The sequence below is a fragment of the Mytilus galloprovincialis genome, chromosome 5, assembly GCF_965363235.1.
Source record: "Mytilus galloprovincialis chromosome 5, xbMytGall1.hap1.1, whole genome shotgun sequence".
NCBI classification, from domain to species: domain Eukaryota; kingdom Metazoa; phylum Mollusca; class Bivalvia; order Mytilida; family Mytilidae; genus Mytilus; species Mytilus galloprovincialis.
In genome coordinates this window covers 79,736,602-79,761,853 of record NC_134842.1, presented here as the reverse complement: position 1 = coordinate 79,761,853, position 25,252 = coordinate 79,736,602, and the positions used below count along the sequence as shown (strand labels likewise).

The following is a 25,252-nucleotide window of genomic DNA, read 5'->3' as shown; positions in this document are numbered from 1 at the left end:
CTCATCAGTGATGCTTATCATTTGTATGAATGGAAATTTACTTGAAAAACATGTTCAAGAAGTTAATTTAAATTCTAAATTTTGATTTAATGAAAAGAAGAACACAGATCTACCATTAGTTTCATTCCATATTATACTAAATCGGGTTAAGTTAAAGGGGATTTGGGTTACAACCAAGCTTTACAAAGTGCTGTCTCTTTGTTTCTTTCATGATGACTTTTACTGCTTGTGTTTGTGTGTAGTTGAATGCTGGTAAAACATGAAATACCTTTGCTTCAACTATGCAGTGTTGTTCCATAAAAACATACATGAGGATTGGTGTAATGTTTATTTTTTGGAACCACCCTCTCTGACTTCTACATATAAATAATGATGTTTGACTTCTTGTTTTGGTAACATACATAGATATAGGAAGATGTGGTGTGAGTGCCAATGAGACAACTCTCCATCCAAATAACAATTTAAAAAAAATAAACCATTATAGGTCAATGTAGGGCCTTCAACATGGAGCCTTGGCTCACACCGAACAACAAGCTATAAAGGGCCCCAAAATTACTAGTGTAAAACCATTCAAACGGGAATACATGGTAACATACATACATGTTATACTAGTGACAACCTTAAAATACCATTTTTTGACTGTTTTCTTTTCACAGTCCTGACCATTGGATAAATTGGCAGAACTATATTTCATCATGTATAAAATTAGAATCAACTGATTGGACACCATTGGAAAATGACGACAGGTAAGAAAATCTCCTACTCAGGGACATCATGTTGTTTGATATAAATACATGTATATCCAATCACAATGTTTTAAATGATATTTGTATTGAATTTTCTTAATAGATTCTACCTGTGATAATTACAGGATTTTAAATATGTAAAGAAATCTCTTTAATCCAAAGTTTTCTGTTTAATTATACTGTTGGTACCAATTTTGGGGGATAAAGGAAATCTTGTATGTTTGTGAATATTAAACTTCATGGTTTTGCCATGGTCTACACAAAAGCCTATGGAAAACTTGTCATTTGATGAACATTTAATTTCATGGTTTACTTGTACCCATGAAATTCACGAAAATTTGTTTCGAACTAATAATAATGAATCCGCGGCAATGAAAGGTACTGGAAAATTGGAAATTTCTTCCAATAATTTATTTTTGTTAATTTTGCAATTAGAACAGGTTCGACCCAAAAAAATATAAACTCAGCTAAGATTAGAGATGTTTAAAATTTCGGTTTCATGATAATGTATATTGTAATATTTTTTTGAAGCTATTCAGAAGTTCACTACACATCAGAAATGGCTTTGACTTTCATACAGGAGATTTTAACATGGCAGGCTGATAACCGATTATTACGAGGACCATATTTAGCAAGATTGGAATTAATCAAAGTATTGAGACAGACTGGTAGTAGTAAACCTTTATCAGGTATAGCATGCAAATGAGTGGCTTTTTTTTAGAATTTTGATGCATATTTACCAAGTCTTTTTAAGAATTAAAAAAATGATTACCACTTGCATCTATTAATTCAGATGAAAACATTTCAAAATCAACAAAATTGATATCTTAACTTTCCAGTGTTTTTGTTGTGTTTTTATACACCCGCTTTGAACATGTTGAATATTTTTCATTCCATCTTTCTCAGGAACTACATCATGAGGATTTCTGAAATTTAGTTTTAAGGTTTATATAAGTCAACTTTACCATGTGATGCATTTTTAGATTTATCACTCAACAACTTCCTGTTTACCAAACACTGAAGTTGTATCAGTTTACTGATGCATGTGATGATAGCCAAGTTGAAAATTTTCGTCACATTTTTCTTAGAAACTACAATACAAGGATTTCTGAAATTTGGTTTCAAGGTTTATATAAGTCAGCTATACAATGTGATGCATTTTCAGATTCATTACTCCACAACTTCCTGTTGACTGAATACTTTAAGCGGGCATGGGTATAATAAGGGAGCAATATATAGCTAACAGATTCACTTGTCTTTTTGTTACATTACAAAGACTTAATGACTTAAAGACTTAATTAAATTTGTAATAAAATAACATGATATTGAACTCAATTTGAGTTAAGGTCATAAAGGTCCTGAAGTGAATACTAATGAGTTCTAGATACAATGAATTTACACTGTAAACATATAATTTTATATTAAGTAAAAAAAAACAACGTATAATTGTCTTTTCAGTATCCCCCTTGCCATTGATGATAGAATATTAGGAATTATTTGGAGATAAGTTTTGTTGTGTTTTTCAGTAGCCCCCTTGCCATTGATGATAGAGTATTACGAATTATTTGGAGATAAGTGTTGTTGTGTTTTTCAGTAGCCCCCTTGCCATTGATGATAGAATATTACGAATTATTTGGAGATAAGTTTTGTTGTGTTTTTCAGTATCCCCCTTGCCATTGATGATAGAATATTATGAATTATTTGGAGATAAGTTTTGTTGTGTAGAAGATCTGACAATTTACAGAGATTTACTCAGTGAGGAAGAAGGACAACAGGTAAAGTGTTTATGCCAAATTGTGTTAGAATTCTGGGTAGTGGAATTATGTCTTGAGAAAAATCAAATGGAAACACTTACTTGGCCTTTATATCATAACATATTTTATGTTAGAGACAAAATGTTAGATAAATTGACATTTGAATTTTCACTTCCGTTTTATAACTTTGATATTTCAGCACTGTAATATATAAAACAGATGTTAATTTCAGTTTTTCAAAGAATCATTGAATTTACTAGAAGATGTATTTCATTGACATTCTTTAATATATCACCACCTGGCTAAATGAGGGAAAATTTTGAAAGAATGATCCTTTGTCAAGATGACCAAAAAAAAATGGCTAAAAGATTACACATATTTGTATTTAGAAATAGGGAAATATGTTATGTTTGGCAATGAGACAGCAATTTACCAGAGTTAAAATGGTGTGGATATGAGAATCTTTCAGTCACTGTACAGCCTTCAACAAGGGATAAAAAGTTTTCCACCAAGTGAATCAGGGAGAATTTGTTTCTTAAGTATATTTTTTAAGTGTAATAATAAAAAAGGATATCTTCTCCATCATGTTCTTTATCTAAACCAATTAACAAAACACCAAATCTTTATAAATACTTTTATTTTCTATTTCAGCTGATTGATACATTGTCAGAAACATTAGATATGTGTAAAACTAGTGATATCACTTTCGCATCAAATGTAAGTTTAAAATAAGATATGTTTCAGTAATACATTCAGTTATTTTTATGCCGTAATGGATGAGTCATCAAGTTTTACCCTTGTCCTTCTGTAGGTCTGTCCTTACATCCCAAACTTGGTTTCCATTCTCTAACTTATAGAAATTGCCTCAACCAAATGTTATGAAACTCATACACAATGTTTATTACCACAAAACGCAGATCGATTTTTAATTAAGATAGCTTCACTTCTACCATTCTAGAGTAAAGCCCTTTACTAACGGAAAAATTGCTGAAACTTTAATTTTCCACAAAATATGTTATGAAACAGATGTGTGTAGTTGTTTTTACTGCTCTAGATTATTATAAATATTTTAGAAGAATCAACAGATTCATGCAACTCTATATTTTATATATGTCTTGCCTTCTGATTTCCTGATTGTTTTATACAAAGGTACCATTACTACATTTACAGGTCAAACAGATGCAGAGACATGTAACGATCTGTAAACTGAAGAGAAATCTGGGGATCTTTCATCGACAACCTATAGAACATAGATTAGTATTAACCAAAGAATTTCTATCTAGACACCTACATGGTTTAGATTTTGGTAAGTTTGCAATATGATTGGTAGTTATCAATTACAGCGCTAGTGTGGCAACCAGTGATTTGTTCATTTTATGCTGCAATTAGAAATTAAAATGTAAAGGATTCTAATATGACGTCCTTATTACGCTTTGTAAACAAAACCGTGTTCTAATGAGCACAAAATATGTTTGACACATGCGCACGAACTTACTGTGTATATTAACGTTATTTCTATCGTTACCCTTTAAAATATATACATTTAAGCAGCTAACATAAACTTTTATTATATATTTTTGTCGAGCCTTCGACTTTAGTCGAAAAAGCGAGACTAAGCGATCCTACATTCCGTCGTCGTCGGCGGCGGCGGCGTCCACAAATATTCACTCTGTGGTTAAAGTTTTTGAAATTTTAATAACTTTCTTAAACTATACTGAATTTCTACCAAACTTGGGCAGAAGCTTGTTTATGATCATAAGAAAGTATCCAGAAGTAAATTTTGTAAAAATAAAATTCCATTTTTTCCGTATTTTACTTATAAATGGACTTAGTTTTTCTGCGAGGAAACATACATTCACTCTGTGGTTAAAGTTTTTAAAATTTTAATAACTTTCATAAACTATCCTTGATTTGTACCAAACTTGGACAGAAGCTTGTTTATGATCATAAGATAGTATCAAGAAGAAAATTTTGCAAAAATAAATTTCCACTTTTCCGTATTTTACTTATAAATGGACTTAGTTTTTCTGCGAGGAAACATTACATTCACTCTGTGGTTAAAGTTTTAAAAATTTTAATAACTTTCATAAACTATCCTTGATTTGTACCAAACTTGAACAGAAGCTTGTTTCTGATCATAAGATATTATTCAGAAGTAAATTTTGTAAAAAAAAAATTCACTTTTTCCGTATTTTACTTATAAATGGACTTAGTTTTTCTTCCAGTTAACCAGAGACATATAATACATTATATGTCTCTGAGTTAACATTACATACAGTCTGCAGTTAAAGTTTATAAAACATTTATTAGATTCATAAACTATCCTGGATTTTTTACCAAGCTTGGAAGCTTCTTTCAATCAAAAGACAGTACAGAGAGGGAAATTTTTATTGATGTTTTTCCTCATTTTTGTTGAGTCTGCGATTAACAGCAAAAGTAGGCGAGACACTGGGTTCCGCGGAACCCTTACAAATTTTTATAAAACAACATATATTTACCCTGCTCCAATTTTTTAAAACTTATCAAATATGAAATATAATGCACAGACTCCTCAGGGAGGAAACGGGAAAAGCCAAACATTTTTACAGTATTTTCGTACGCTTCGACCTATAAAAATACTGTATTTGTCCTATTAGAATCGAAATAATTCCTTCATGTCATGCTCTATGCTCATTTTAACATGGGTAGGCATTATATTTGACCACAATTTACACCTCGCTAACGCTCAGTGTAAAATATCGACAAATATAATGCCTACCCATGTTAAAATGAGCATAGAGCATGACATGAAGGAATTATTTCTTAAGTAAAGATTTATGTATAAACCTAAGCTTTATTTGTCCACAACCTATACTGTCTGTATAAAGCTCACAAATAGTTTCAGTACAATGTTATCTACAACAATGTTGATTAATGCAGCATAATTTTACATTGTTGGCTAAACATTGAAAATTGATGATTTTGGCAAATTGTTTATTTAAAATAGTTTTAGGAGTTGCTGTTAAATGATGATAACCATGCTTTGTCTAGTCCCACATTTTCAATCCTTTTACAAAAATATTTTAATAATTTTAGACAATACTTTTATTCTGTTTTTAATTGGTATAGACATTTTTATGCCCCGATAGAAGAGAGGCATTATGTTTTCTGGTCTGTATGTCCATTCATCTGTCTGTCCGTTCGTCGGTACGTCCGTTCGTCCTGCTTCAGGTTAAAGTTTTTGGTCAAAGTAGTTTTTGATGAAGTTGAAGTCCAATCAACTTGAAACTTGGTACACATGTTCCTTATGATATGATCTTTCTAATTTTAATGCCAAATAAGAGTTTTGACCCCAATTTTACAGTCCACTGAACATAGAAAATGATAGTGCAAGTGGGGCATCTGTGTACTGGAGACACATTCTTGTTAGGTGTTGAAATGAATATTGCTTGAAATTGGGGATATGAATTTACATTTATTTGATTATTTGCTGTTTTAGGTTTAATAATTTTATGACAGTTCAAGTAGATGGTAAATATTCAATAAAAATGGTTGCTGGTGGTTAATATAAAATTTGACAGCAATTCATCTAAGTTGTATGTTACAGTACATGCTTGCTTTAACATTGTGCAATTAACATTTATGAAATTAGAACAATAATTGTTAGCCAAAATAAACCTAATTTGGTACTTCTAATGACACTGCATATGACTAGAAAAGAAAGGGAACTTTTTTTATGCCCCATTTATGGGCATTATGTTTTCTGGTCTGTTCGTCCTTCTGTACGTCCCTCCATTCGTCCGTCCGTTTGTCCCGAATCAGGTTAAGTTTTTGGTCGAGGTAGTTTTTGCTGTAGTTGAAGTCTGATCAACTTGAAACTTAGTAAACATGTTTCCTACAATATGATCTTTCTAATTTTAAGGCCAAATTAGAGATTTTATCCCATTTTCACTGTCCATTGAACATAGAAAATGATAGTGCGGATGGGGCATCAGTGTACTTGGGACACATTTTTGTTTAAATTAATATGATTTCAATTTAGAGATATTGTTTTTATTTCCTCAGGTAAAGATTTATTAGCCACAGACGTACAGTTTAGTGATAATTATTTATTGTTAGCTGTTCATTTACTTGTTGATATATGGGAAGAAACAGGCAAGTTTAGAAGTATTAACAGATAAAAGAGAATTTGATTTATTTAAAAAAAAAAGATATTACAAAAAAACAAGTACAGAATATACAATTTGCTGTTTATGCTAAATTTTACATACATGATAAGTTAATATGATAAAATTGTTAATTAAAGTATAATTTCCAATAATTATAATTATTTTGAAAGCCATGGTTTATATGGTCTTGATACCGTAACAAAAAGCTGAGCATCAGACAAATTTTCCAATTGTGCTGATATTTACTGTAAATACAAAATATGTATCTGCGTTAATAATAATTGCGATTGATGAAAATCTTCAAAAATTGGAGCTAAATTATTACAATTTCAAGAAGGGCCATGAAATATTAACAGCAAGTTTTAATTGTTGCAATATGTATACTGTTACAAGGCTTTGAATAATAAAAATCTTGCACAATATATCTAAACTCAGGCTATTTTATGATATATGTTTTGATGTTTTACTTTACAGAGGACACAAAGTATTTATGGCAGGGTATAGTGCAATTAGAGAAAGGAATGAAGAAAAGTATCTCAAACTTCCAAATCAAAGTACTACTTATGAGATTATACTGCATCATGGGTAAATAAATACAAGTCACCAAATAGATAAATTTAGCAGATGTATTTTTAACCAGTTTTCTTGGATTTTTTTAGTTAAATTAAAATTGAATCGAGATCTGTACAAAATATTGTTTAGATGTTGTGAATAAAATCATCTAGATTCCTGTGATTAAACCTGTAAACATATTTAAATATCTAGATCTCTTGATTGTATTGAGAAAAATGGCCCAGGTTAGGGGAGGGTTGGGATCCTGTTAACATGTTTAACCCGCCACACTATGTATGTATGTGCCTGTCCCAAGTCAGGAGCCTGTAATTCAGTGTTTGTCATTTGTTTATATGTTACGTATATATTGTATTTGTTTTTCGTTCATTTTTTTTATATAAATAAGGCCCTTAGTTTTCTTGTTTGAATTGTTTTACATTGTCATTTCGAGACCTTTTAAAGCTGAATATGCAGTATGGGCTTTGCTTATGTTGAAGGCCTGATAGTGACCTATAGTTGTTAATTTCTGTCTCATTTTGTCTCTTGTGGAGAGTTGTCTCATTGGCAATCATATCACATTTTTTTTTATATATATTTGAAAGAATCTTTGGAATGTTTTTTAGCATGTAAAAAAATATTAGAAAATATCAAAATATTGTATCCTCAATTTTTTTCCCCTTGTCGTCACATGAAACAGCTACTTAACTCAACTGTGCAGGGGTGGGTTAAAAGTTATCTGAAATAGATTAAACATTTTCCCAAGAAATTTAATTTTTATCTGTCATCATTACATGCAATGTAAAAATCAATAGATATTCAGTGATTGAATTAGAAGGATGAACAAAAATATCATGTTAAACTTTACAACTTTAGAATTATTATACAGTTTCATGAATTTAAACTTTATAAGTTTAATTTTGTTTTACTGACTTACTTAAATGTTTAGAGATATTTCAGTCTATATTTCTACAATTCTACCAGTTTTAAATGTACGTGTCACTAAGGTTTCTGAATAATTTAGGTTTGTATATAATAATAAAACATTTGATTTTGTATTACAGGTGTATATGGACCATGTCACACGCTTTACGAAAGTTTAGAGGTCAAACATATCATGAATGATACATTAGGGTATGTCAGACATTTATAGTATACTCAAACACATTCTGTAGACCTCAAGGACATAAAACCAAAAGATTTCTTAAAGGGGCACTAGCTGTCAAATTCATGGTCACCGATTTGACTCAAATTCTCATATTTGATTTATAACAATGTAAAACATTTATCCAAACTATCAAAAGTCTAAAAGAAACAGTTTACAGAGCATGGGGTAGATAATATATAAGTTCGTTTCGTGTGTAATTTAGTCCAGACGCCATCTAATTACCAATTGATTTGACCTCAGATGACCATATAAGGCCAACTAAAATTAATTAGTAGATTTTCATCCAAATTTTTGAAAAAAGTGGGGCGGGTGGGAGGATTTTATTTTTTTATTTTTATTTCCAAATTTGAAACAGGAAGTTTGGAAGAAAACACAATTTTTAACGGTTACCGGAAACGGAGATGGAACAAATCCGGAAATCGAAAATTTTTCAAAATAACAAAAATCGGGGCGGGACGATTTCAGAGGGGCGGGCGGGGATGAAAATCTACCAATTAATTTTAATTGGCCTAAGCGATGTAAACATAAATAAAGATATGAATAGATTAAACTAACTCGTGCAATTGGATTTTTATAGGTCTTTTTTATTTTATTTTATAGATTAATAATAGATGTTTCTCGTTTTTAACTGTATAAGTATGATTTTATGTGCATCGACTTAGTAATCAAATGATTTACCGTAGTTTAACTTTCACTGTTGACATTCTTTTTCTTTAAATAACCAGTACACATACAATGCATACGTTGCCAATCTCTAGCTAGGGGTTAAATTGAAGTTACATGAATACGGTTTTAAAGAGGTCGACTCGTTCACTTGCAAGTGAATTACTAATTATCAATGTTTCTTAGCGTAATTTGACAATATTGAAATTTTTTGTCTGCAAAAAGTGAATTGTTATTTCACTATTTCACTTTCATTATTGGTTGAACAGAAAAAAAATCAAACTTTAGATTTTTTACATATCTCTTAGCTAGTGCCCCTTTAAAGTCTAAACAGTCTAGCAAATTTTGAAAAAAAATGTGTATCTAGTGATGTGAACATTTTTACTACAATGCCCTTTTCACAAAATATCTGAAGTGTAAAATTTATCATAAGTGTAAAAAAATTCCTTAACAATTCAACTAAATATTTTTATTGTAAGATTAATTTTACACTTTAGATTTTAGTAAAAAGAGCTACAGGATTTTAATAGAAGTTTAGAGATCAATTATTGTACTACAAAAAATATTTAATTTAAAAGTAGTGAATGCTAGTGGGAAAATTTTTGGCAAAAAGAGTGGGTAATGCTAAGAGGTAGAAGCTATTGTGTAAATATCCCTTTGCTCATTATTGAAGGTTGTAACGGGACCTATAGTTAATTTCTGTATCATTTGGTCTCTTGTGGAGAGTAGTCTCATTGGCAGTCATACCACATTGTCTTATTGAACTTATTTGTAAACACTTAGTTATGGAATGTACTGAATATTTGAAGAATATATTTACATTTGTCATTTCAGTCATACAATATTTAATCACATTGGTCGACTGGGACATTTTATGGCCGCATGTGCCACTTATGGATCCATGTTGAAATTTTTTGCTGTCAATCACAAAGAGGTAAGGATGAAAAATTGTTTCATTTGTAAAATAAAGAATGGATATCATATGGGAAATGTGTCAAAGAGATGACAGCCCGATCAAAGAGTAAAAAATATCACATGGCCACAAATGGATTTTCAATGAAGAGAGAAAAACCTGCACTTGGGGGTGGGCTTCAGCATAAAAGAATGGGATTTTTCTGTCCTAAGCAAAAATTGTATACCAATCAATGAATAATATCTTTTCATATGTATTTGTTTATAAAATTCATTTTAATTTGATTTGAGATAGTTTTGTAAGAAATAAAATCAATTTGTGATTAATTTTTAATCCTTTTATAAGCCTTTAAAGCGAAAAACTGATAAAATGTACCATTAGGCCAATTAAAATTAATTGCTAGATTTTCATCCCCGCCCGCCCCTCTGAAATCGTCCCGCCCCGATTTTTTTTATTTAACAAAAATACGATTTCCGGATTTTGTTCATGTCCGTTACCGGGAACCATCGATAATTTCGTTACATTCAAAACTTCCTGTTTCAAATTTCGTTTTTGTATTTCTTCGAGTAATCTAACAAAAATGATTAAGTCGACATATTCTGCTGCTCTATAATGACAACATCTTCTACCGAGAATAGAGATTGATAACGAGAAGGGCGTGAAATATTTGAGTTACGAGTAAAATGCATTGTCCTTGAACGCAAATTGCAGTAGTCCCAAGTGAATCGAAAACCATGTTTTTTCTTTATTTATACAACGACTTTGTGTCAGGAAATTTGGACTGTGAATGATATCCAAAGCGCAAGAATCATAGAACAAATTGGTACAAAAAACATGACTGGTTTAAAGGAATTGGCACACGCACGAACTTGTTTGATTTATGACCGTATGTTGAGAAAAAAAAGTCGACAAACACGCATTTTAATTATAACAAGCCCTTATATTTACCCATGGCTGTTGTTTTTGTTGACAAACAGCAAACACCCTTTGTAACTATCCCAATACCTTCAATTTAGTCATTAAACTACTTTTCGGTTAAGTTCATGTTTTACATTGTACTTTCAATACTGAGTTTACATTTTATTCTGTACTCATAATACTTGTGTTGCATACAATTGTACCAATACAATATTGATTTTATGGGGACTACAAACCATTGCTTAGAAAGCAAAATAAATTTGGTGTAGGTATAGTCCAACTGAAGGGGGCATTTTTCTTCTTTTTGATGTATACTATAAATAGGTTTCTAAAGGGGCAATTACATGTATAACAGTGGTTGCCAATCAGGGATTTTCATTTAAGAGTTTAAAAAATAGTGTAGGATTCCTTTTACGGCATGTATATACATTATACAAGCTTGTGTTCCACTAGCATATACCCTGCGGTATGAAGAACTCATGACAAGGGTTTCATATGAAATAAAATTTAAAAAATAAAATCCTCCCACCCGCCCCATTTATTTCAAAAATTTGGATGAAAATCTACTAATTGATTTTACTTGGCCTTATAATGTTGCCTAAATATTTTAAATTACGATTGTTGATGTTTCTGTGATAACATTAACTCATTATATGTTCCAGACAGCAGAATATCTCATAGCTTCCTACAAGTATGGCTCTTTTAACAAGGTATGTGTTTTGTTTTTTTTTTAACTTTTCATGATATGTACAAAACTATTCATTTTGTTTTTAAAATTTATAAACAATTATTGACTTTTGATGATGTTGATGCAATGATTAATATTGTATCAACCCCGGTTATGATATTCACAGAGGTTGACCAATGTGGTTGAATATTTACCTGTCGTAATTTTTCCTGCTGTGAATATTATGTTTTATCAAAGAAGATTTGATATGGTTTTAGTTAATGAGTAAAATAATTGTTTAGTCTTGTAATAAACAAAAATATAGTCATGATAGCTACTAAAACAAATCTTATTCCACTAGCTATGAACTATATTTCTGAGTACTTAGGTCAGATTTCTAGTTACTTCTCAATGGACTGTTGGATATTTGTTTATTGAAATGATTCATTTGACCAAGAAAAATTCAGTTGGAACATAATATTTGAGAAATAAATATATGGAAAAATAACGAATTTGATAAAAGCAGTTTCAATTTACATCCTTGTATTAAGTGCATGCGCAGCAGAAATGAACACAAAATCTAAATATTTGAAAAACTATGTGATAAAATAAGCACAAACTTACTAGTGATATATCCTTTTGTTTTGTAGATAAATGAGTTTGTGAAATTCCGTAACAGATTACAGAACTCTATACAGTATATAAGTGCTCAAGTAGAAAGTATGTTGCTGGACATGGGAATGGAAACTGCAAAGTAAGTACCTCATATCTGTAAGTAGTGGAAACAAATATCTAAAGAATGTACAAAATATCAAGAGGAAGAAAAATATCAGGTTGTGATAAAAAATTGCTGGTGTAAACAACAGAGATAAAATCTTAAGTTATTTAATTATAAACATTTAATTAAAGATGCAAAATTCCAAAGTTACTGTTCCATATATACAGTAATTGTTGCAATTGGCTGTTTCAGAATCTAAAGAATGATGGGAAATTTCATTGTTCGTACACCAAAATGAAAATAACGTCACATCATTGGTTGAATTTCCATTGTTTATGACATTTTTAACCAATCACAACGTTTTAGTGTACACTTTTGAAAAAATTACCCAGGATGCATTAGATTCTGAAACGGCGAATTGGATGTTAAAATACTATTCATCCTAAGGCTAACTTTCTCTACTTTATGTTCTAAAAAATATTAATTTTACAGGGATTTTTTTGGTAAATACATCTTAATAATTCTTAATGCAAATAAACCAATTTTTTGTAGACATCAGAAAACAGAATTAATGGTGTCATACATGGCACTAGCTCCTGACAAAGGTAGGAAACTTAATAAACCATAGATCATCTTACATTTTGCCATCCTTTGATTTTCCTATAATCCTTATAGTTATAGATTATCCCTAGCTCTTCAGACCACAGGGAGTTTGTCGGTTACAATCAAAACTGAAATTTCTGTGAAGAGACATTCTCCTGTTAGAACATAGAACAAAAAGTTAAATCACAAAAATACTGAACTCTGAGGAAGATTCAAGAAGGAAAGTCCCTAAACAAATGACAAAAAGAATGGACAACTGTCATATTTCTGACTTGGTACAAGTATTTTCTTAAGTAGAAAGGGTCAATTAAACATTGTTTTATAGCTAGCTAAACCTCTCACTTGTATGACAGTTGCATAAAATTCCATTATATTGACAACGATGTGTGAATAAAACAAACAGACATGATGGATAAAAAAAATCAAAGGACAAGTATGTGAACAACTAAAGCTTACCATACAGCCTTCCACAATGAGCTTATTCATTATAGTAAAGCTATGAAAGTCATGCAATTACAAAATGGAAAACATTTCACTTTGTATGAATAATTAATCTGTGCTTGGTAATTTTTGTATGCTCAGGTCGGCACATTATTTATATTTCTAGAAAGGACCCCCTATGAAGATCTGTGTGACAACAGGGATTTATCTTTGATGAGAGCTTGGGCCTGTCCTGTCAAGTAAGTATGAAAATCATATTTTAATTTGATAATAAATAAATGGTAAAGAAGGGAAAAAAGTCAGAAGATTAAGGGAGCATCAAGACTTATAAGTTTAAGAGAGGCATACAGAATCCAGGGGGGGGGGGGGGGGGGGATGGTTTGGAATTAAAACTCTTTGAAAAGACAAAACGAATCTCTACAAATTGCTCTATAAAAAATTTCCATTGAGCAATGCAATCTCACCAAAAATCAAAGTCAAGCTCAAGTGCTCTATAAGAGAAAGCAGATCATGACCCACCAAACAATTTTACACCTTATGAAAATGTTAAATAAGTTGCTTGACACAATATGAACCCTTTCTGAGCTTATTTGCTGCTTTTGCTTAATAAATTTCAGGAAAGATATAGATATGCTGAAAAGGTGATAAACGGTACATAATTGTCCAAATTGTGGAACCAAAACTAATAATTATGTATCTTTTTTCAGGTGTAATATCAAGGAGGCAGAAGAGTATTCATTCAAAGAAGAGGTAATTTTCACAATGATTCCAAAATATGTATTCCTGATGATCATCATGACAATTGTATTTGACCATTAAAATAAACTTATGTTCATGATAATTTTCATGTAGCACCTTATTTCAAAAATGCTATAGATGTTTGGAAAAGTTTGCTTATTTGAGTATTTCTGATTTCTAATAGCAAGTTTAGATTTGACACAAGGCTTTTTATTTTTACTAGAATATTTATAGTTCTGAAGAATAAAATTTCGGGTAAAGATGGGAACAGAAGATTTTACTGCTACATCAGGTTCAAGTGGGAACCAAAGCATACACCAAAGTGATCTGATATACGCATGTGTGTATATGTTCAAAATTTGTGTTTTTCTTTATAGAAATTTGACTTGAAACTTGTATTTGTTGTCAGTCTAACATGTCTTCATAGTCCAATTAGAAAATTCTTATATTAGAGCGAAATGTGAACTAAAACAAATGTTTATATATTTATTTTACAGAAAGCGTGGATACAAGTTCGAGATTTAAGTTTAAGAATTCTTGGTGCATGTGTAATATTAGGACAGCAGTCCATTGGAAATATAAACAATAGAAATGGGGTAGACCATGAAAAGGTCAGACCCATGAATGAAGTGTTAGAAGATCTAATCAAACAATTTAAGGATCATTTAACAAATATTCAGGATTTTTCAAAACCATACAAGGTAGGTGTTAATAAATTCTATTTACAGTATTTACATACACAATGCTTATTACCACGAAATACAGATCAAGTTTGAATTTTGGTGGTGTCACTTAAACAGTTCAAGAGTTATCTTTATAAATGGAAAAATTGCCGATTTTTATCTTTTCTATTCAAGAACTTAAGTTTGCCTCACCAAAATGATATGATACTTTTACATAATACTTTCAACAAAACTCAGATCAAGTACAAATTTGGTCACTTTTACAATTTATCAGTTATGTCTCTTATGCAAGTAATGTCATCACCCCCATTTATTTTTATTTAAATACTTGTATCTTCAATGCATATGATATTTGCAGCCGCACATTATTAAGTATAAACAATAAATCATATTGTCCTAGAAAACTATTTATAGAATACTGACATACATATTATATCTGATGTCTTAAACAAATGTTTTTTTCTCATTTCAGTATCCTACACAAGGACCTTATCCAACAAAATTATCCAGTTACTTAAGTGATAACCATAGTCAAATCTTCACACAAATGGTAGACACTGTTGTTTATGTGTATAAACTTCAGGAGGAAGGCTTTGGTAAGTTAGGGGAGATAATTTATGTGTACAAACTTCAGGAGAAAGGCTTTGGTAAGTTAGGGGGAGTTAATTCATGTGTACAAACTTCAGGAGGAAGGCTTTGGTAAGTTAGGGGGAGATAATTCATGTATACAAACTTCAGGAGCTTTGGTAAGTTAGGGGGAGATAATTCATGTGTTCAAACTTCAGGAGGAAGGCTTTGGTAAGTTAGGAGATAATTCATATGTACAAACTTCAGGAAGAAGGATTTGGTAAGTTAGGGGAGATAATTTATGTGTACAAACTTCAGGAGGAAGGCTTTGGTAAGTTAGGGGGAGATAATTCATGTGTACAAACTTCAGGAGGAAGGCTTTGGTAAGTTAGGGGGAGATAACTCATGTGTACAAACTTCAGAAGGAAGGCTTTGGTAAGTTAAGGGGAGATAATTCATGTAAACAAACTTCAGGAGGAAGGCTTTGGTTAGTTAGGGGGAGATAATTCATGTGTACAAACTTCAGGAGGAAGGCTTTGGTAAGTTAGGGGGAGATAATTCATGTGTAAAAACTTCAGGAGGAAGGCTTTGGTTAGTTAGGGGGAGATAATTCATGTGTACAAACTTCAGGAGGAAGGCTTTGGTATATTAGGGGGAGATAATTCATGTGTACAAACTTCAGGAGGAAGGCTTTGATAAGTTAGGGGGAGATAATCATGTGTACAAACTTCAGGGGGAAGGCTTTGGTAAGTTGGGGGGAGATAATTCATGTGTTGCAAACGTCAGGAATAACCACAGTCAAATCTTTTAAACATTGCTAAATATGAAACATTTACTATGTTATTGAGTTGAATAAATTATTTCCCTATGCAATATAATGAATTTCTTTCATTTTTGTTTACAGATAGCAAAGATGATGAACAAGAAGAGAAACTGAAATCCTGTGTTCCTAACATATTAGAAGGTGAATTATGTTTTTTTTCTTTCTTTTAAAAGTCTTCTTTTTGTGGCAAACAAATATGAGAATTTTTATTTTGATGAAATTGAATGCAAAATGCCTTACTACCTTTCTATATTACTTATGAACTATGCTGCCTGTATATATGTTTAATGCTTAAAAACAATATTTGTATACTGGTAACAAATGATGAATCATGCTATTACTCAAAGTACACATTTATTGCTCTGAAATTCAAGCAAATTTAGTACACTTTAAATGGTTTGATAGTCTTTACACTGAAAATATTATTTGTACCGGTCAGGAAAGCTGAAATGGGCCTAGATCTGTTTTTAGAATTTTTAGTTGCATAAATGTGAAAGAAAAGAATGAAATATCCGTACCATTTGAATTTATTGTCTATGTATATATTTTCAGGCTTATTATCCAAACATAGATGTAGTTTAGTCCAGTCAGAAAGCGATAACAAATGTGTAAATCCCAAAGTTTTAGAAAACCTAGTATTTTTAGCAGAGGTATGTAACAAAAGTTTTCAACATTTTTTTATTAGAGTGGACTTGTATTGGATATCAATGGTAGACCAACATTCTCATTAGTTAGTAGAAAATTCAAATTAAAAAGAGATAAGATAACAAGCAGACAATTAAAAATCATGCTTTCTGAAGTCATCATAGATACCAGTATCAAAACTTTATGCCAGACATGTGTTGTTTACAAAAGACTCATCAGTGACACTTGAATTAAAAAATATTAAAAAAGCCAAATAAAAAAAAAATTGAAAGACTATATTTTAATTTTAGTACATTTGCGTTTACCAAAAATCACATGATTTTAAAATACGTTTAATAATATTTTTTATAATAATTTCATTTTAACCTACTATGCCTTAAATTTAACTTTTCTGTTTACTATTACGACAATTTAATTCAAATATTTTCATATAACTATTCAAGCTATCTTTCTAACTTAACACTGTCATTCAATGTTAATAGATATACCCTACAACCACACCCAATGCAGTAATTCTTGTTCAATCCTTATAATATTACTATGTTTGTTTTTTCAGACATTGTCACATGTAGTGATATTAACTGGTGTTTGTCATAGAATATTAAAACCACTGAAGTCTTCATTCAATAAGAAAAGTAAGAAGAAGAAAGATGCATCACCAGTAACTATGGTAAATATTCTGTTAATATTTAACTACATAGATGATTCATAAGGATTCCATCATTTTGATTGGAAGACAACAACAACCTTGTGTTGTAAAATGATGTTTTATATGATGGAAATGGGGGAATGTGTCAAAGAGACAACAACCACCTTGTGTTGTAAAATGATGTTTTATATGATGGAAATGGGGGGATGCGTCGAAGAGACAACAACCACCTTGTGTTGTAAAGTGATGTTTATTATGATGGAAATGGGGGAATGTGTCAAAGAGACAACAACCACCTTGTGTTGTAAAGTGATGTTTATTATGATGGAAATGGGGGAATGTGTCAAAGAGACAACAACCACCTTGTGTTGTAAAATGATGTTTTATATGATGGAAATGGGGGGATGCGTCGAAGAGACAACCACCACCTTGTGTTGTAAAGTGATGTTTATTATGATGGAAATGGGGGAATGTGTCAAAGAGACAACAACCACCTTGTGTTGTAAAGTGATGTTTATTATGATGGAAATGGGGGAATGCGTCGAAGAGACAACCACCACCTTGTGTTGTAAAGTGATGTTTATTATGATGGAAATGGGGGGATGCGTCGAAGAGACAACAACCACCTTGTGTTGTAAAGTGATGTTTATTATGATGGAAATGGGGGAATGTGTCAAAGAGACAACAACCACCTTATGTTGTAAAGTGATGTTTATTATGATGGAAATGGGGGAATGTGTCAAAGAGACAACAACCACCTTATGTTGTAAAGTGATGTTTATTATGATGGAAATGGGGGAATGTGTCAAAGAGACAACAACCACCTTATGTTGTAAAGTGATGTTTATTATGATGGAAATGGGGGAATGTGTCAAAGAGACAACAACCACCTTATGTTGTAAAGTGATGTTTATTATGATGGAAATGGGGGAATGTGTCAAAGAGACAACAACCACCTTATGTTGTAAAGTGATGTTTTATATGATGGAAATGGGGGAATGTGTCAAAGAGACAACAACCACCTTATGTTGTAAAGTGATGTTTATTATGATGGAAATGGGGGAATGTGTCAAAGAGACAACAACCACCTTATGTTGTAAAGTGATGTTTATTATGATGGAAATGGGGGAATGTGTCAAAGAGACAACAACCACCTTATGTTGTAAAGTGATGTTTATTATGATGGAAATGGGGGAATGTGTCAAAGAGACAACAACCACCTTATGTTGTAAAGTGATGTTTTATATGATGGAAATGGGGGAATGTGTCAAAGAGACAACAACCACCTTATGTTGTAAAGTGATGTTTATTATGATGGAAATGGGGGAATGTGTCAAAGAGACAACAACCACCTTATGTTGTAAAGTGATGTTTATTATGATGGAAATGGGGGAATGTGTCAAAGAGACAACAACCACCTTATGTTGTAAAGTGATGTTTTATATGATGGAAATGGGGGAATGTGTCAAAGAGACAACAACCACCTTATGTTGTAAAGTGATGTTTTATATGATGGAAATGGGGGGAATGTGTCAAAGAGACAACAACCCGACCAAAGCAGAAAACTTTGACTGAATGTTTTGTGCATGACAATATTACATAAACACCAAAACAAAATAACAGTACAAACAGAGAATTCAATCCTTACATGAAGATGCATGCCTTCAGTTTGGGAAGCAAGCACACATAAATTGGTGAATTTGTAATCATAGAAATGTATTTCATGTAGTTATAAAGATTAGTATTGACCATGCTGATTTGTCTTCTCTCGTATTTCAGCCAAGTATATTTGAGAATTATAATCAGCATCTTACTTCTTTGGAGACAGTAGCAAAAGATCTTCACCAAGGTGTTCTAGATATTGACCCTGTATTTTTATCCATTGATCTCTCAAACCTAAGTTTAACAGAACCACTAACTGTTGATGAGGTAAGTCATGTGACATCTTCACCAAGCTGTCCTAGATATTGACCCTGTATTTTTATCCATTGATCTCTCAAACCTAAGTTTAACAGAACCTCTAACTGTTGATGAGGTAAGTCATGTGACATCTTCACCAAGCTGTCCTAGATATTGACCCTGTATTTTTATCCATTGATCTCTCAAACCTAAGTTTAACAGAACCACTAACTGTTGATGAGGTAAGTCATGTGACATCTTCACCAAGCTGTCCTAGATATTGACCCTGTATTTTTATCCATTGATCTCTCAAACCTAAGTTTAACAGAACCACTAACTGTTGATGAGGTAAGTCATGTGACATCTTCACCAAGCTGTCTCAGATATTGACCCTGTATTTTTATCCATTGATCTCTCAAACCTAAGTTTAACAGAACCACTAACTGTTGATGAGGTAAGTCATGTGACATCTTCACCAAGCTGTCCTAGATATTGACCCTGTATTTTTATCCATTGATCTCTCAAACCTAAGTTTAACAGAACCACTAACTGTTGATGAGGTAAGTCATGTGACATCTTCACCAAGCTGTCTCAGATATTGACCCTGTATTTTTATCCATTGATCTCTCAAACCCAAGTTTAACAGAACCACTAACTGTTGATGAGGTAAGTCATGTGACAAACTTTGTGGTCATTCTTTCTAATAGCTTTCAAAAAGTCTAAAACTGATGAAGCAAAAACAAATTGGGGTCTGAACCAAAACCGATGGAAACACATTAACTGTAAGAGGGAAAAGACAGAATAACAGACACACTGAACTGCAACAAAAACTAAGTCAACATACATAGAAATTGACTTTAAAAAACAACCGCCATAGTCCTTACTTGGTACAGGACATTTGAAGAAAAAATTATGGGTTGAACCTGGTTTTTAGGCTAGCCAAAATTCCAACTTATATTGCAATGTTAAAAATACTGCTTAAATGAAAATATTAAGTGACAGGAAAACGGTACAAATAAAAGCAAGAACACTCAGAATAGAGTGTATTTTGCCATGTGAAATGTTGAGGTGCACATAAGATTTATCTCTGAGTTTTCAGGGGTTTGTTTATCTTTTGTTACAAAGTAGTAGTGAAGATAGAAAATTTTGATTATTCATACTCCTCATTAAAAATTTTAAATGAGGGGATGAGGTATAATTTTGGATGTGAGAACTATCAAACAGAGTCCAAATGAAGACGATTTAACCAACTACAATGAAAATGTTAAGATGGAACACCAGTAATAAACATACCCGGTAGCTGGGCCAACAGAATATTAGTAAAATGCTTTGAAATAACAAAACTGAAATTTGGATGTGACGAAAAGGACAAGGATGTTTGTAATTAAGACACAGAAGACTTTTGCTTATTTATTTCTGTATTATTTTGCAGGAAGATGCTGCCATAGAAAAAGATATGTGGAAGAAAGTAGAGAAAAGTTACCAGGTCTCAGCATGGGAAGTCACGGAATTTCTTCACAACAAAATGCAGTATTTAAATGACCTCAAATTGTGATATATTTTAATTTGTATTCTGTGTATACTTGTACGTATTATTTATATGGCTGCTAAAAGCAGTAGGTTTATTTTTAATGAAGATATGCATGCAAATGAACAAATTGATCAATGTTTTAGAAAAGAACAGGCAATATGTCGTAGAGTTTGATATATAATAGGTAACAGATAGCACATATGTAAAGATTGGATGTGAGTGAATGATAGTATACACTATCTTGCCATTCATGTCCATTCTGGAACCGTCATACTTTGCTTGTACCTGTATCAGGTCAATTCCAAGGGTCTCTACACACACAAGTTTAATTTGAGTAACAATTGTGTTTTTGTATTTAAAAATGCTTCATAATTTGACTTTGAAAGATGCTTTAATCATTTGTTTTTGATCTACTTTAAGTTAAATATCAGTTTCTTCTGTCTGCTTTCGTTGAACGAATAACTATTTGACACATGGTGAATCATTTGACATGTGATGAACCATTTGACACATGATGAACCATTTAACACATGGTTAACCATTTGTGACACATGATGAACCATTTGACAAAGGGTGAACTGTTTCCAGAATTGATATGAAAGTGGATGTATTATACAACAACAATAATTGCTGAAGTTGAATACAGTTTTTATTTGTGTGTTCAGGGTATGAATATATATTGTAAAATTGAATGTAGACATAATTTTCGCTTATGAATATGTGAAAAACATATATACACTGTAACAAACCAGCTTCAGATATCAATAAAAGTGTTCTTTTTGTACCTATCTTCCTTAAAGAAATGTTTATGGCAGTATGGTAATCGTGTGATGAACAGATGTGAATAGACATTGGCCTCCGCTTAAGGAGGATTGCTGCTCTTTTCAAACTAAAATTGCAGCTTTTTAAAAGACTGATAGTACGTGTATATAAATAACGAAATAAAAAAGCATAAATATATGGAGGTTATTGCAGGGCTTCCAAAAAACATTTGAGCCAGCCGGACATTTTATATCTGATCCCGATTTTAATTCCTTAAGACTAAGTCACAAAAGGCAATTATGGTAATCAGATGGCCATTCCAATGATAATGACATTAAATTAAAAAAACGATTTTAAACTTTACTTTGTTTTGGATGTTTGGATGTAAACTGTTAAATTGGCAGTGCATCATTTAAAGTGTGCACATCAGGGTGCTCATATCTGCCATAGACTCTTTATTTGTGCAAAATGACATGTCAAAAACTTCATTTTCGTTTTTAAAATCACGTTTTTCTAAAACCGGATGTTGACTTGACAATGGTAAAACATGGACCGTAAACGGATACGTAAAATCCGTGTACGTTTGCAAAGCATGACTGAGTGAAGAAGCTCTTTCCATGTTATTTCTTCAACAAAATGCTTGAAATGAACGTTAAGATACAGGTATCAATGATAATTTTTGCATTTTGAAGAAATAAAGGGTGCATAATTAAATTTCCCACCTTTGCACATGCGCACACGTGTTCTAGTTCATTCGACGTAGTTCTGACGATTTTTCATTTAAACCTTTTAAATTTTTTTATCAAATCATGGAGATAAACTAATTTCTTATAATTTTAATCTTTTGGACTAAATCAATGAGCTACAAACCGCTGAAATGTAAGAGACTAATTGTGAATAGACCGATCAATTTATACGATGTCCGGTAATGAACATAGTTTACCTGTCACCTGAACAGGTAGATATCACCTGTCCAACAACTAATTAGCCTTGATTAAAATTAGAAAGTATTGAAGTAGGGGTTGTTTTGATAGTAATTAATCATCATGTCACTTTTATGACCGGAAATGTGTAGATGTTAAAGGCAAAATGTTGGGTCAAAAAGATCGTGACTTATGTTAAAATGACCGAAAAAGCCTTGAAAACAAAAATGTATATGACCGTTTCATGCTTTGCCCAGCCGGACTTTTACCGGACATTAATCAAATGTCCGGAATATATGACCGTTTTGGAAGCCCTGGGTTATTGATATTGGAGATATGTCATTGAAAATTTGGCAGGAAATGATTTTCTCTAGATTTTCTTACATTTGATATTAGCACCTGTTTCCTTTTAAAAGTATGAAAATATAAAATGTGTTTTATAATATTATCACATATAGCATCTTAAACTATGTTATAAAAAAAATTCTATTGCAATTCATGGATAAAACCAGAGGATTTTGAAATGTACCTAACAAAAAGATAAAAACAAGATCAGCAAATATTCTAAAGGGGAAATGCAACTCACATATTAACCTTCTAGAAATATTTTGTAACCCATCAACTTTTTCATAGGCAATTTTTGCCTTATTCACTGCGGTATTCTCAATACATTTTGTTATTTTATTTTAAATTATCAATTTAAATACACCTTTTTACACAATAATTTCAAAACAAGAGTCAATTTAAAACTTTAATGTTTGTTACACCTTTGGAAAGCAGAAAAAAATGTGGATTTTTTTTTATTTGAATGCTGCCATATTTAAAGTTCTAAATAGATGTTGGTTAAATTTATAGGTATGGTGAAGTTGGGATGATTTTTTTTTATCCAATGGTGATCAGAAAGAAATTTGGAGTTATGCCCATTGTTGATGTAAACTATGTGAAAAATTGCTTTGTATTATATAGCTAGAAAGCTTGCAGTTTTAGGGAATTTCATAATTTATCTGAAAGATGAATAATGATAGATATTTAAAGTCAAGGTTAAAAACCCAGGGTGATTATGGAAGTTAAATGAATAATTTTTAGAATTACACTTCATAATTATAAAGATAAAGTTAGGATATTTTCTCACCCTCATAGTTATGCATAGATTTTTATGTAAACAAAATATGCAAGGTTTATATAAGGGCTGTTCCAAAAAATACTTAGTCCCCTCTTCCACCCAGGAACTGCACTTAACCCCCAGCACCCACAGAAATCAAATTAGAATTAACACATCACTCTCTTTGAATTTCGGTATTTCAAATACAACCACCCACATAATTTTTTTTTAAGTTGCCTTCTGGGTGGGGGGACATAGTATTTTCTGGAACAGCAATTATCAGAATTTCATAAATGGTTGCTTTTTAATAAAAACTAAAAGATCTGTACTATAGATATATGTAGATGTTCAATCTGTTGTAGCCACAATCTTGTCATCCTTTTTCAATTCAATTGATTCATTAAATACAACTTGTCGTCAACATTTTATGCATGTCATTTCCAATAAGATGGGTTCCTGCCACGAGTAGAAGAGGAACTGCCTACATATTCTAATGCACCTGATTTAACCTGTTTTTTTATGGAGTTCATGTTGCACAATATTGAGTTTTTATGCCCTACTTAGGGACATTATGTTTTCTTGGTCTGTCTGTTCAATCCATCTGTCCCGCTTCAGGTTAAAGTTTTTAGTCGAGGTAGTTTTTATACGCCCTTCTTTTAGACGGGACGTATTATGGTATACCGTTGTCCGTCCGTCCGTCGGCCACACTTCGGACAATAACTCAAAAACACTTTCACCAATTTCCATGAAACTTAAGTGAATTGTTTATGTTTATATCTATTGACGTAAGCTCCCTTTCGGTTTTTTTTTAATTTCAGATTTGAAGTTTTGGATTTATGGGGCTTTATTCATAAAAAGGGGGAATTTTCAACACTTCGGACAATAACTCAAAAAGGCTTTCACCAATGTCCATGAAACTTGTATTGTAAATTTTAGATTTTACGTTTTCTTAAGTAATGAATTTTTATACTTAAAAAAGGGGGATTTTATGAAACTTGGTGAATATATTAATGTAACATCCCTTTTGATTTGTATATATATTTCTAGTTGATCATATAAATTCATTTAAAGCATAAAAGACAAGTTAAAAGAGCAACATGCGTATCATGTGCTAAAGCGCAGCCCTTTATTCATGAAGTTTGAGTCCAATCAAGTTAAAACTTAGTACACTCCTTCTGATATAAACTGAATTTTTATGCCAATTAAGAGTTTTGACCCCAATTTTATGCTCCACTGAACATAGAAATGATAGTGTGGGTTGGGTATCCATGTACTATGGACACATGCTTGTTTTGTACTTCTTTGTAGTTTTTTATGTTACTTTTATCAATTTTGATGTATGTACTCTTCTACATCTGACCTATAAATTGTTATTACATCCTTGGTAACGTTTATAATTTTTTATGATGAAACTTGTTGTAGAATGACAGCAAAGTTGTTACCATAGCTTAGTAATCTGCCTTCATACTTTCTAAGATGTCCTGTAAATAAAAAAAGGTTTCAACTCTCTCATGCAAAGTTGACTTTTGATGAATTTTGCTATTCTTTTTTTGCTCCTTTTGAGTGACAAGTTGATAATATAATCTTTATTTTCATAAACCATAAGTAACAACGATATAGAGATATACATACATATAGCGAT

The 25,252-nt window shown here is 31.6% G+C and overlaps 1 protein-coding gene across 1 annotated transcript in view; it reads left to right on the top strand.

The window, feature by feature from the left end:
• LOC143076462 (N-alpha-acetyltransferase 25, NatB auxiliary subunit-like) overlaps positions 1–21,607 on the top strand; it is a 37,914-nt gene extending 16,307 nt beyond the window's left edge. The window contains exons 8-28 of the mRNA XM_076252253.1: positions 657–746; positions 1,278–1,435; positions 2,409–2,521; positions 3,152–3,217; positions 3,671–3,806; positions 6,545–6,634; positions 7,123–7,233; positions 8,262–8,331; positions 9,863–9,962; positions 11,522–11,569; positions 12,177–12,280; positions 12,797–12,849; positions 13,455–13,527; positions 13,996–14,038; positions 14,524–14,727; positions 15,182–15,305; positions 16,181–16,240; positions 16,652–16,749; positions 17,301–17,414; positions 19,173–19,322; positions 20,725–21,607. Of these exons, the coding sequence (XP_076108368.1) occupies positions 657–746; positions 1,278–1,435; positions 2,409–2,521; positions 3,152–3,217; positions 3,671–3,806; positions 6,545–6,634; positions 7,123–7,233; positions 8,262–8,331; positions 9,863–9,962; positions 11,522–11,569; positions 12,177–12,280; positions 12,797–12,849; positions 13,455–13,527; positions 13,996–14,038; positions 14,524–14,727; positions 15,182–15,305; positions 16,181–16,240; positions 16,652–16,749; positions 17,301–17,414; positions 19,173–19,322; positions 20,725–20,847 (2,128 nt within the window). The 3' untranslated portion in view covers positions 20,848–21,607. The remainder of the gene's footprint in view (positions 1–656; positions 747–1,277; positions 1,436–2,408; positions 2,522–3,151; positions 3,218–3,670; positions 3,807–6,544; positions 6,635–7,122; positions 7,234–8,261; positions 8,332–9,862; positions 9,963–11,521; positions 11,570–12,176; positions 12,281–12,796; positions 12,850–13,454; positions 13,528–13,995; positions 14,039–14,523; positions 14,728–15,181; positions 15,306–16,180; positions 16,241–16,651; positions 16,750–17,300; positions 17,415–19,172; positions 19,323–20,724) is intronic.
• Positions 21,608–25,252: the final 3,645 nt, after the last annotated feature.